At 35.7% G+C, this 14629-nt stretch overlaps 1 protein-coding gene and 1 long non-coding RNA gene across 5 annotated transcripts in view; one reads left to right on the forward strand and one right to left on the reverse strand.

Annotated features, from left to right (window-relative positions):
- LOC135683833 (uncharacterized) overlaps nucleotides 1-14629 on the reverse strand; it is a 56820-nt gene that overhangs the window by 14328 nt on the left and 27863 nt on the right. The gene's annotated exons all lie outside the window — the stretch shown is intronic.
- Nucleotides 1-14629, forward strand: part of LOC135683832 (uncharacterized) — a 28821-nt gene that overhangs the window by 11368 nt on the left and 2824 nt on the right. The window contains exons 2-5 of the mRNA XM_065199189.2: nucleotides 3402-3456; nucleotides 3793-3863; nucleotides 6720-6821; nucleotides 14478-14585. Of these exons, the coding sequence (XP_065055261.2) occupies nucleotides 6738-6821; nucleotides 14478-14585 (192 nt within the window). The 5' untranslated portion in view covers nucleotides 3402-3456; nucleotides 3793-3863; nucleotides 6720-6737. The remainder of the gene's footprint in view (nucleotides 1-3401; nucleotides 3457-3792; nucleotides 3864-6719; nucleotides 6822-14477; nucleotides 14586-14629) is intronic.

Raw genomic sequence — 14629 nt, forward strand, 5'->3', positions numbered from 1 at the left:
GCAGATTTTCCGGTACGAAATGAACTTCTGGCAGGGAGCGTACTTTTCTCAATGTAGATTTTTCGGTACGAATATGAGTTTCTGATAGAGAACGTACTTTTTTCAATGTAGATTTTTCGATACGAATATGAACTTCTGACAGGAAATGTACTTTTCTCAATGTAGGTTTCCGGTACGAATATGAACTTCTGACAGGGAGCGTACTTTTTTCAATGTAGATTTTCCGGTATGAAGATGAACTACTGATAGGGAACGTACTTTTTTCAATGTAGATTTTCCGGTACGAATATGAACTTCTGACAGGAAACTTACCTTTTTCAATGTAGATTTTCCGGTACGAATATGAACTTCTGACAGGAAACGTACTTTTCTCAATGTAGATTTTCCGGTACGAATATGAAATTCTGACAGGGAACGTACTTTTTTCAATGTAGATTTTCTGGTACAAATATGAACTTCTGACAGGAAACGTACTTTTCTCAATGTAGATTTTCCGGTAAGAATATGAACTTCTGACAGGAAAGTTACCTTTTTCAATGTAGATTTTGCGGTACGAATATGAACTTCTGACAGGAAACGTACTTTTTTCAATGTAGATTTTCCGGTACGAATATGAGTTTCTGACAGGAAACGTACTTTTCTCAATGTAGATTTTCCGGTACGAATATGAACTTCTGATAGGAAACGTATATTTTTCAATGTAGATTTTCCGGTACGAATATGAACTTCTGACAGGAAACTTACCTTTTTCAATGTAGATTTTCCGGTACAAATATGAACTTCTGACAGGAAACGTACTTTTTTCAATATAGATTTTCCGGTACGAATATGAGTTTCTGACAGGAAACGTACTTTTCTCAATGTAGATTTTCCGGTACGAATATGAACTTCTGATAGGAAACGTATATTTTTCAATGTAGATTTTCCGGTACGAATATGAACTTCTGACAGGAAACGTACTTTTTTCAATGTAGCTTTTCCGGTACGAATATGAACTTCTGACAGGAAACGTACTTTTTTCAATGTAGATTTTCCGGTACGAAAATGAGTTTCTGACATGGGACGTACTTTTTTCAATGTAGATTTTGCGGTACGAATATGAACTTCTGACAGGAAACGTACTTTTTTCAATGTAGATTTTCCGGTACGAATATGAGTTTCTGACAGGAAACGTACTTTTTTCAATGTAGATTTTCCGGTACGAATATGAACTTCTGACAGGAAACGTACTTTTCTCAATGTAGATTTCCCGTTACGAAACATGAAAACAGTGCAACTTTTGTTCTTCGAAGAACCAGCTGAGCATTTCTCAAGTTTTGTAATTAAGCTGCAACGTTATAGCAACATCTTTATTGTTGCCGTGTTTCTATTCCTGTTGTTGATAAATTATGATAATGGCGACTAGGCCACGCAGTTATGCCTAAACCTTATTATGCTTGCTCTTCATTAAACTGTTAAATTGGTTTTTGTTCTCTTTCAACTGCTTCTTACATTAGGGCCTACTTCTTACTTCATACAGTGGGACAATTGAGAGGGTGCAGCTCTAAAAACCGAAAAACCGAATCTTGTCAGCAAATGGTCTATTCTTTCAAAACGGTCATTGCTTCAGAAGTGACATTTGTAGTTAATCGCCAATCTTTATGCTGTTTATAGAGATTCTTGCACGACAAGAAGATAGATGTGCTTCAAAGGTTCCATAATGACAAAATTTGCAAAGTTAAAAAAGCTTTGGAAAAAGTGACAAATTGAGCATAATTATCATCAAAAGAGTTTGCACGCTTGTTATAATTTAAAATCATGATAAAAGTTGAGATATTCCGAGTTGGTGAAATTCAGGTAGATATTTTTCATCGAATTATAAACTGAAAATAGAATTTCAGTTCCATTGGAATACTGGTAATCAGTTGAAAACAGAGGTTAAGTATGAACAATTTATGGTAAACAGTTTATGATGTAGAAATATTTCTGAAATACTGGTATTCAGCTGACAAAATAGACATTTTACTGAGTACTGGGAGTCAGTTGATAACACAGACGTTTTCCTGAAATACTGGAAATCAATTGTTAACATTTGTAATCATTTTGATGATGTAACCTGGAGTCAGATAGCCACTTTAGAACAATTTTTAATCACTTTGATGATGTAGCCTGGAGAAATAAATGCCCCGGCAACATTCCAACGATTGGCTAATCGCATTGCACACAATATCCGTGATATATTTTACGATGTTTTACGGTGTCTAGGTCGTTCATTGCTGTAAAGTATAAGACTGAAATCAGTACAGAATCCCTTTCCTGACCAATAAGATTTGGCAACCAAGCACAGGCTGGCAATTGGCTTTCCTCACAGGCATTTCCGCTCTCTATCATACAGAGTTTATTGGTACTATTATCACGGTTGCTTTTTATAGAGATGTTCTAATGAGCGCCAGCCATAGCGGCAATAGTAATTGCATAATTATTAGAACGTCTTTGTAAGGGCTGCTCTTTTGAACGGATGAGAAGATATTCAAGAATGGAAAGAAAAGGACCGTTATGCGCTCTTATCTGTTCGTTCTCTCGACGTTTGATAAGTTCCGTTATAATAATCCCACAAGATATCACGACACAATAGACCATGGAACAAAGAAAGCAATGATCAGTATACTATGTCACTAAGACAACTTAAACCAATCTCCGGGATTCGGGGTTTTTGCATCCCATCCCAAAGACAGTATCTTTAATTGTCCCATTGAAATCCCATCGTACTTCTTCGCCGTTACTGACTTCGAGAGCGTTTGTGTCCAAAACTGCTTCCAGTTCGCAACCGCTTTTGCATGTTTCGTCGTAGACAGTGTTAAGAATGTCTCTGAACTCATTTATAAACCATTTCAAATGCTTGACTCCACCGGATTAAAAGAAGAGTCAATGAACCACATTTTGTTTGATTTTGAAAAGAGCCCGCCTTTATCGCAAACGAAAAGATACGGTTCAAAGGTGGAGCAATCGAATCTGATGTAGACAGCGATATGTATCTTCTGATACCCACAGTGATCATGGTGATATATTTAATGGTTGCTAAACAGAGAACGATAACGCCTTTTGATAATATATACAGTGGCCGAAATTGAGTTTTTTTACAGTGGGGCAAGAATCGTGAATTTTCTGAGTTTCTTCTCATCTCTTCTATTTCTAGCTGAAAATCTTTACTAATATCAAAAGTCAGAAGATATGAACGTAAAATACCAGTATTGCAGAATCGTTGCATTCATTTCATCTACACCTACAAAAGACTTTCCAACGGTTTTACTCTAATAACTGGATGCAAATTTTACCGGCTTTGCAAGTATAGAATTCTCAGAAGTGAAATGAGGGCTGTCAGTCAACTAGCTACAAATTCAACAAGTGAAATTTTTTTCTAGGTGATAAATAAAGAAAAGCAAGACCGAGTGCATGCCAGTGGCCCTAATCGTTTGGGTGAGTTTTTTGAGACGCCCTGTCAACGTCTATGGTCAACTGTATCAGTATAGTGAGAATAATCTTAAGATGGAATCCACCTCCGCAGGGACAGATAAGAAATGTCATGAAAGGAATAAGTGAAGGTCATTCCACCAAACCAAGAGTGCGGCAGTTTAATAGGTTTCAAATGACTGCACTGGTTACACAAAGAGGCTTTACATCAAAGCTATTGATCCGTGATAACTTCACAGTATAATACTGTCCCGAATAGTTCTGAAGGAACACTCGCTCTTGTAAATTGTATGCAGCGCATCTTTGTCTGATCAAGTAATCAAAATTTGATATTTACGCCAGGTGGAGAGAACTCTGGGAAGAACAGCATCGTTTTAGCTGTAAAAAGCCAAATAGTTGAAGCAAGCAAAAAGGTGAGCGTCTATTAAACCTGGATTCTCTTTTTGGTCCCCTGTCATGCACACAAGAACATAACCATGCTACATAGATTAGGAAACAGGTGTGAGAGATTAATTTCAGGTATGCTAGAATAGAAAAAGATACGTCACAACTGACGAAGAAGTCAATTATGAAAGAAAGACTTGCACTGTCATTCTCAGATCCTGAAATCTTAGGTTCACAAACCTGATATCTGGGTTTAGAAAATTTGGAAGAGACAGAATAGTTTCCTTGCCAATGTCACTTAATGCTTTGCAAGTTCAAAAACCACTCCAAGAGATACTACTGTGTTCCATCTACCTTTTATAAAAATCACACTTCTATTTTAAACAAGACAGCCTCAGAGATACATAAATGAATAATTCATGAAGATTTCAACAAACCGCTACAAGATTTCTTCATAATCATCGTTCAGGGACTGAGGAATTACGTCGAGAATCTAATTTGTTTTAGTGTATCGGTGTCACGAATTGCTTATAAAAAAGTTCGATAGATCACTCCACATAAAAATATACAATTAAGTGCAAAATTTCTTATAAACCCTGAGCATTGGTCATGATGAAATCGCCAAAGCTAACGCATGTAGACCAGGCAAGCCATTCTGCTTTGATTGGGTGTGGCACATACGTCGAATTGTTCCTTTATGTCAAAAATGCAATCTTCTCCATCTGACAAAGAAAGGTGATATTGGTGACTTGTCATTTGCAATTTTGTTGGCAAACATATATGTTGAATTTTCTATGGTGTCAGATACTTCCTTGGTTCATAGAGAATGCCTACTCAGTACTAGCTTTCGTATTATTGTTGCCATAAATATACTAGATTGCGTGCGGTACAATATAATGCTATAATAACGATGAATTCTCTTGATGAATAAGTAAAAATGTTTCATGATGTGTACATAAGAATACAAGTCGTTATTAATTTAATCAATTTTTTTCCTGGTACAATTTACTTACATTCATCGTTATTATACTATTATTGTTTATCGATGTATCGATGTCATGAATGGACAAATTCCTTCGGTATGTTCCGAGGGGTAGACGCTAAAACCCTCTATGTACGGCCACGTTTGTTGCACTGTCAGCTTTCTTATGGCTGTATCAAAGCCAATATAGGTGGCGTTTAGAATAAATGGGTGTAAAGCCGTTCATTAATCTTTATTAATCTCATAATCCAATGAAGTTAGGCTGTCATTCAGATCTGACAGAGGAATTCAAGTATTTCAATAAAAGAATCATGCTGATAACAAACATTTCAATCTTTGTAAACCTGTTATTTTTATTTGTTTTTTTCTAAAGACCTGGACTTTAAAATATTTTCAAAAAATTGATCTCCTATTTTATCATTAGTCTTTGGTTCTTAGTTTTGTAGATCAATTTTTCTAAGTGACATGAATAATGTTCTTTCATGTACAGTTTCTTTAGGCTATTGTAAGCAAACCTGGCTATGTCTCTGTGAGCCTTCTCGATGGCTTCAAACTCATGACTTCAGGTAATAAGAAAATCGTACCACGCACAAATGCAATAGGGGAATAGTGTGGCAAAAACATGCTGCAAAACTGCAGAAGCACACACTCTGTGTTGTGGCAAAAATTGTGGTTTTTCTCACTTACTGCATCACGTTTATAACTGCTGCCATATTGCTGGAAATTTTTACACTTATACTCTTGCCACTGAGACAAAGACTCGCTGTTCACGGGCTTTTCTCGTTCGGTTTTAACCCAATCAGGTATGCAACAACGTATAACCCTTTGAGAACAAGAAACTCTTATCAAAAAGACTGAAAGGCCTTACAAGGTGTTGAAGTTGAATCATTTCGTTAATGGAAGGTAAGTCGAATTCCTGACAGGGAGAAGAAATGCTTGTTCAAATGACCAAGTCATTCGCCACTGGTAAAATTCTTCCAGCTTCAGCATTACTAAAGATGATCGAAATAGTTTATATGTCTGTGATGCATTTCTGGCTAGCTTTTCGGTTATAGAATTACTATATCAGTATCAAGTTGGGAACATGTATTAACTTTTAATTGACAACAAGTTATAATCTATAATGGGATGTCATTTTAAACGCTCAGAAAGATTTTCCAAAAGGGTTTTTCAATGTAATGGTTTTTAAAAATTTGTGAAACAATTGTCTAGAACTGTAACAGTGGTTTTATTTTATCAGATCACCAGGAATTCCGTTGTTTCTGATAAAACGAACGACCTAAAGCTAGATCTATCCTTCATTTTGTGACAGACTACAGACACTACTGTATTAACGGTTAAATAGAAGAGAAATTTATAAAAAGACGCCACATTGGCCACCAATGCCCATTGCTCGTTTGAACCTATTCAACTGGATTCTAAAACAAGTTTTGCAATCAATCATCTATCAGTAGTGAAATCTTTATCACAGTATTCGCAGGTTTATAGCATTTTAAATAGAAAAATAGGTAACGCCGAGAAGCAAAAGTCATAACTAAATTTGAATAACGCCTATGCTAAATGCCAAAATGAACTAAAAACGAAATATTGCTGTAAGTTTGGCCTCTGCTTTACACAGAATCCAAAAGAATTACCATTGCAGACAGAAGACTCACAGCTACCACACTCATGCCACTATCTGCTTCATTGTTTACTGAAAAAGGATATTAACGTGTAGGCCTTTTGGCTTGAACAGTTTCTTTGACTCTGACTTTCTGACAAGCGCCAGGATATAAAGTCTTTATAAATAGCAATGAATTATGCACGAAAAATAAGAACAAAGCTTTAAAGCGAACTTATTTTGAATTATAGTTAGAAGTAGTATAAAGGTGAGCTTTTTTGATAAGAAGTATCTTTATTACAGTTCTTGAAGATAGAAGAAATGGCTTTCAAAGTTGCAGTTTTAGTTGCCTTGTTCATTATCACAACTGGACTGCGAAAAACTACGTGCAAAAGCTTGCAGAAGGTAAGTACACATCTAGATATGAGAGCTAAATTTTTCAATGCTGACGCACTATGTACTGGGCTGGGGGTAAAAAATGGTACAAATAACGACCCATTCTTAAGGGATCAAAACATTTTGAACCTCCTCCAAAACGCAAGTTAAACTATTAATTTTTATCTCTTTGAAAATGTCCACGCGGCTAATAGCAATTCAAGCACCATATTTTCGGACTCAACCTAAAGTTTATAGTACTTTCAAACACCCTTTTGCGGAAGGAATTGTCTGCTTCGCTGGTAACTTCCTAATTCATATTAGCCTCTGAATATAAACACGTAAATTATTCTTTGGCCTATCATATATATGCACTTAGTAAGCAAAAGTATCGCACAGGCTGAGACAGAAACGGCGGCACTGCAGCAAAAGTTTTGTAGCTAACCAAATTCAAATGGCCACAGTATATCACAAAATATGTAAGATGACCCTTTAGTTGGAAAACAGTGGAAAATTTATCAAAATTTGAAACTGAAAAAAGCAAATGCAAGAAATTTCTTGATTTCTGTCTCTTTCTGAACAAAAACACATTTGCAAAAACACAAAAATTGCTAAGTTCTTGTATCTGAATATTAAGTTACTGTTTTGTCAGCACTATTGGTACTGGTATAGTAAGGAGATTATATTTTTCGTTGAAAAGCCTTGCATTGTATAATACATTTTATGACTGAATATTGAAGATAAACAAATATTTCTATTTACCGATCTGTTGAACAGTGCTTGATGCTGTAAAGACAGAGTTGTACTCGCTTTCGTGTTCAGTACAAGACAGCTTTGAGCTGTCACTATAGCGTGTACGGTTCCGTAGATACGATGATAATGCAACTTTTGTAGCAGGTAGATTAAGTGTTTGCCAAATAAGTTGCAAAAAGATGGGAAATTTTGATGCTCATTCTAAAATATTATTTTTGCTTTTGCTTTCACACGAACACAAAATGGAAACAGCAAAGAAAAGTACATGTAACTTTAGGCTAGAAACATAGAAAAAAGTTTTCCAACTGTTAAAAAACTCTTTAGATATTCTCAGAAAATTGTCACACTTTGAGACAAAAAAGCACTTTTTTATCTTCGAATAATCGGAAAATCTTCACTCGCCTACTTAACTTAACATATATTGATAGTTATGCTATATTACTGCCATTGTCAGTCTGTTGTCGTGAAGCTAAACCCCTGGATTTACTTTCTGGGCTATTATAGTTTTCTCTCATGAGAAACTTTCAAGAAACTTTGAGTACTCAATTCTTTATAAAGCATTAAGAAGTTTTTAGTACATAAAAATTAGCATGTTCCTTATAAGACTGAAGGTTCACCCCTTCTTACGTTTGGTCTTATTCTCTTTTCCCTCTTTTCACACGCATCTCAATATTTTGTCATGAAAAGGGACATTTTGAAGTTTCTCTTCTATTTTCAACGTAAGTTCAAATATGCAGCACAAGTACCAAGGTGCTTCTTTGAAGAAAACTATCAGAACACAAATTAAAAAAGGTCATTATTAGCATGTCTTCTTCGAAACGTATAAAAACCAAGTTGACGTCATCAATATTATATTAATAAATGGCTTATAATTCACCATTTGATTAAAATATAGATATATGGACGAGGTCGTCTATAAGGTCTACAAGAACAATCAATTCACAGGCCTTACTGATCACTGGATTGGAAATTAGTGAATTTTTAGCATGCTTTCCAACTCCAAACCGTTAATCTACATTATTTGGCATAAGATCATCGCAGCTTGGTTTGAGATTGTAATTGTTGATCAGCCTTAACCTAAGAAAAGGCGATCCTATTAAAAGGTTCCTATTAGATTTGGGAATTTAGAAAACAACAAAGTTGTAGAGCTCCTTGGCTAGGAAAATATCGAGACAGTGAAAGGGAAAGGTTGAACAAGAACAGCGATGGCTAAACTGCAGTTGAGTCATCCGTTTTTCATGTCACAAAATGAATTTTAGACACTACTACTGACATTCACTACTGACATTATGAAAAATTTGCGAGTTATCGCTTGTATTTTATTAAATGTAATGGGTATAGTTAATAGTATAATAAGTCAATGAATAATCATAAAGTATAAAAAGTCGTAGTTATATGTTTGCGATAGATTAAGATGTTTCGGGCCTTCAACAATTTGAGAAATTTAGAGGAGCAGCAGAAAGAGAGATTACGCCTCAAATTTAAATATTTCAGGATTTGTCAAGAAAATGCAGCAAAATACCACTGCCACCATTTGACCTCCCTTGTTGCATGATTCATTTTAAAGAGCAAAATCTGACAGTTGCAAAAGTCTTAGTTTCCTAGCGAAACAACCTAGATCCTGGAGTGAATAAAAACAACTTTTTTCTTCAACGTTGTAATCTGAAGCGACGTTTGTGATTAAATAGGATACCGCAAGTCTGACAACTATTCTGACACTTTGACTGGTTCAGACAAAATTTTTATTCTTTTTTCTGTTTGTTGGTTGAATGCTTTATTTTGTATAATCAGATGACCTCATTGTCGATTATGGCTCCTAGTGCTTCATAATTAAATATACCTAGAAATAAGTTATGGTCTAAATCTAGGGTAAATCTCCAGATTTCATAGCCTACAACGCCATTTCCCAAATTTCAACTATATTCTTCGAATGATTTTGAGAATCGAAAGAAGTGGACCTCCGCCACTATTGCGATGTCACCTCCTGGCCATTTTCACGTAACACTTAGACTAGCAAATAATTATAAACCCAACCAATTTATTCAAACTATCAGCGTATCACGCAAGCTTCTTGACCCGAGCAAACAAACTGACACAAGTACCACCCTCTCTGACTTTAAGAATATGCAATGCATGTGTACATACTCCACATCTGTTGAACAAATTTAAGGAATTTCTTTGTCAAGAGCACTTTTGTACTAGAAGTATTCGCGAGAAGACAGCTAGCCCTTTTCGATAAAGCAAATAAGGCGATATCTCTCTGTATCTTATCTCATCATTAAATTATCAATCGTGTCTCCACCCTGATGATCAAACATCGGTCAATTTATTAAGCGCTATCAAACTCTTGACTGACATAAAAATTTCCCAAGTCCATCTGCATTAAAATACAATCTGATAGCAACAATGCTGAGGGCGTATTTTTCGATTGTGCTAAGAGCCTTCCATTTTAAGTATCTTTCCTTAAAATTATTCAGAAGAGCAACAATTTGTAGGCGTGGTTTGATGGAATAGCCATAGACACGTTATCCATGTTGAGTGGAAAAACGCCAAAGGCCAATCCAGATTGATTTCTAAATCATTTTAAGCACAAAAGAAACATGCAGCTTAGAAGAAATGGGAGGGCTTTCGCCGTCTATAGGACCTTTAAGGGCTCAAAAGAACATTTGGAATTTGTTAATATGCAGCTAATTATGATACCACACCGGCTATATGTAGCTGGGATAAAATGTTTTTGCCTCTTTTGCTTTCAAAATAATTTCTAATACCGGGTCAGTCTGAATTAAAAAATGAAAAGATAATTTTAGAAGTTAGAATATTTATTTCTCATCTTAACTTGCATGTATGGAAACTTGCAGATACAGACGATAAAAGGGTTTTTAGATATGGAATATGGATGGAACACCAACATCGCCTCAAAATGTTTCTGCAGTTCTCTAGATTAAATTGAATTTTCAGTTTATGGTGAAAAGACTGCGAATATTTTTCTGGCAATCAAAAGTGCTTTACCGACATCACAATTACGTGAAAACGATAATCTGCTTATTATTATCTGCACAGAATAATCTAAAGAAGAGACGATAAAGCCTAATCGCGTTTCTTACTATGATTGATAAATTAGCAAATGAGTTTATTTATAGCTGGAATGATATTTCTACGAGCAAATTAATGAGACCTTAACAAAATTGTCATTAACATCTTTATTATAGTAAAAATATGCCAAAGAAAGGGATTCCGAAATATCAATGATATTCAAACTAAACACAGATGCAAAACAGAACGCGGATGGAAAAGGGAAATTAAACTTTAAAGTGCTGTTGAGAACATTTTGGGCGCTGATGAAGTGATGATAAATGCAACTAAAAGAAAGATCAAATAGCCAATTCATTAAAACAATACACTACCTGAAAAAATCAAAGGTGACCTCCTATGACAGATAATGGTTTTTTGCTAAAGATTAACCCCACCTTTACAAAGTATGTGTATAGAAATATGTCGCTTTTTAAACATTTTCTGCTCCTTGTTAGTTGAAGAACTTTTTAGTCATGAGCTACCTGTGTAACAGGCCTCTGTTCTTGGGGTGAGCTCATTGTGGTAGTAAACGTAGCCACATGAAATATCCTGGATAAAACAATGGTGGTCCACCGAGATCCGGATGATGAAACTAAGCATGCTGTGCTTGTACAGTTTTTGATGCTGTTCTGAGTGCAAGCAAAGGTATCTCCTTACTTCTGTTTTGCATAACACATTTCAAAGAAAACTCCTCGAAAAAAATCTATAGAAATTCTCTGCATCGATCCTGTAACCGACAAAAAACTGAAACAGCTTCGATCAAAAGACTGCTGTGCAATGATGATCCTCTTCCCTCTCTCTTGCGCTCTCCATTTTGTCCATCATATATGTCTGAGTATTTCCATTAGAAATTACTTAATCTTATTTCTTATATTCCACGAAAACAAGACTGTGTATGAAAGATGGGCTCCCCCATCCATGCCCCCCAGAAATTTTCTTTGCCCCTTGTTTGCCCCCCAGTTTTTTCAAAAGTTTCTATCAACAAATCAATGTTTTCTTCCAAAGCTGTTCAATCGCTTTTTGACTTTCTTAGAGTTGATCTCTCTATTTTGCTCAATGCGATCTTTATTGCATTGACAAGCTAAGAGCATTTTGACTTGTAACCGAGGATAATATTAATGAAATGTTGGCTCCTTTCTGTAGTTACCAAGAAAAAATCATTCTTGACAAGCATTTAAATTCTATATTTATTATATGTTATCAGGAAGATACACTTTCTTGGGGTGGGGTGCGCAGGGTAAGCCCAAACCAAGATTCTCCGCATACCATTTAAATACCTTTTTGCTCTGAAACCCAGTTTTGGGACAAGCCAATACCATCCCAGTATACCTTGGCAATCTATTATTGCTTTTCGAAACCCTACGAATTTTAAATCCTGTGTAAAAGAATGATTTGCTTGATCTCATGGAAATTGGATAGAAGACATAACAAATATGGAAAAATTTTCCAATCAACTTTACAAAGCTATTAGCCTTTTATTTTTTAAGTATATTTCTTCTGTTGAAATTCTAACGTTTGTGCATTATTCTTAAACAGTTAGAACTCAGTGGAGTAACGGCTCAAAGTTACCTTTAGTTAAACAACGAAGGGTCTCGAAATTTTAGGTACCCCTAGCAACAATTTATTTTCGTAATTTTTCCTGCGGAACGCAGCTGCTCATTACGCTACTAATAAAACTATTATAACAGCCTTGATAGAGCTGTACCAAGGACATGCTTATCTATAGGGCGCTTGAAATTATTGCCTTGTAGCTAATTATGAGCCACAACGCCACTGCTTTACGTTCTAGTAGTTCACAAAGTAATAGCTAGCTAGCGTTGGTCCCTATAACAGAAAGCTTGCCCCCGGCTAGCCCCCCCCCCCAGGATTTTTAAGGCTAGATTCGCCACTGCCCAGGAAAACTCTGTTTAAAGTTATTCGGAAAACTTTGATTAAGTGCTTTGAATGATGTTGCTAGCAAAAAGACTGACGAAAAGGACGTTCATGAGAATTTAGAAACTTGCTAGAAGGAACCGAAAGTAAAATATCTTTAAAATCACTCCTCAGAGCAAAGTTTCGTCTATTATGAAAAACTGTAACGTGTCGTTTACTAAAGACTCTTTGAAGGATTCCTTTTATTTATTATAAAAGATTCAATAATTAATAAATGCTGATTTCAAAATGTACAGCAAAGGGAATTTGAAACGATTCGACAACTTCAACGTTTTGTAAAACGAAGCCTGTGATTTCTGAGACTCGCCACTAATCAATTTTGCTTAGCCAGTTAGCAAGATTCCTGATTTTTTAGAAAGTTTTAATCAACATAATAAAGGCCACTGATCATGTTAGGCATGATAAACATATTGCAGGGCCTATTTTAGTGTGGTTTTTCCCACATTTTGTGGTCTTGGAAATCCAAAATGTTGTCTTGGAAATTCAAAATTGTGGAATGGGGTTTTTCATGTTAGCTATGATGAGTCCATGGTAATTCGAACAGCCCTTGCAAGGACCGTAGCAGCTAAGCTACATTCTGCAGACGTTCAACGTTTGATCAGCACATACAACAAAATAAAAACAAATGACCGTGCCTCCCTGTCTCCGCAAACGATGTTCAGTTATCTGTATGTGTCTAAAAATATGCCAAGCGTATCAGAATTTGACCCTACTTCAGCTGCTTTGTTTTGGATAAACAAAAAGCAACGACGGGAACATTCGTATCGAAAGCAAAGGAGCAAGAATGGTTCCCGGTAGCATTCCCGGAAGTTTTTCCGGAAGCAGATGATGCTTACAAAGAGAGAAGGATCAGAAAAAAATATGAAAGGCAAACCTGATGTCAATTTCTGAAATCTGAAATATTTGAAACTGACCAGTTTACTCTAAGGCCCCTAATAAATGGACTCCCCTCATTATTAATTTTTCAAAAATCTAATAGCCCCCTGCTCTTATTGGAGCCCACTGCTTTTCAAACAAATTTTTTGGCTCAGCGTGTCCTTGAATATCAAAATAAGTATGAATTTTAGAGCTTCTAGCAATGTAAACCCTTAACAACTGTTACTGTCGGAGTCCATGAAGAAAAGGCTATAATAGAAACATATTTGTAATCGTGTTATGTTGAATATATTTGTTTTTGACGAATAAAGAAAAACGCTTTCTACGGCAACGGTCGATATTTTGAAATTCCATGCTTCATATACAGCCTACTTTTCTTAAAGTGTGGTCTTGGAAAATTTCCATAAAATAGGCCCTGACATATTGTTAAATGACCGAAACTCACGCTACCGGAAGCTCGACCTTCAGATTTTTAAAATTGGATTTTACCTTTGGAAAAGCATGTAAAATTGAGAACACAAAAAAGAAATATCGATGTGACCTGACCTTGGAATAAAAAAGCTTTGGCATTTTGAACCATACTATAAACTTTAAAATGACTTTGAAAAAAGGTAACGTGAAATATCTAAAAACTTATCAACACTTATCAAAGTATAAACGCTCGACAATGACTTTGGCAACAATTCATATTCAGCTGATGACACTATATATACTAACATATATTTTATATTCTCATATACACAGTTACATCTGATTCATGCATAGGAACATTTTTTTATAACATTGCGCGTGAAACTCGGACTTGCCTATCCTGTGGCTATCATTTTCTATACACCAGAGCGTGTACAGCTTGCCTACTCGTCACGGAGCACTATTTAACTTATTGAACGATAATGGGAACAACGAAATTCCGAATATACAAATCTACGTTTGACCCACTATCCCTGCTTTATTATGCACTTGCGTCTAACAACGAATCAGTATTGTAGCATGTAGCAACATCAATCTTAGAAGCGCAGTAAAGCAAAATGCTGACACTGTCTTTTATTTTAGGCTTGTCAAACACAAGTTGACTGCGATAGAGCGTATCCTATATGTGACGGAGGGTTTTGCAGGGCAATTCGAAGCATCACTGAGATTGGAAAGTTTCTACTGGCACCTGTGAGTTTTCTACTAAAATTAATACATACATTTTGCCAGCTAAA

This window comes from Rhopilema esculentum, chromosome 7 (genome assembly GCF_057945365.1).
Source record: "Rhopilema esculentum isolate cy_ngs chromosome 7, ASM5794536v1, whole genome shotgun sequence".
Classification (NCBI taxonomy): Eukaryota; Metazoa; Cnidaria; class Scyphozoa; order Rhizostomeae; family Rhizostomatidae; genus Rhopilema; species Rhopilema esculentum.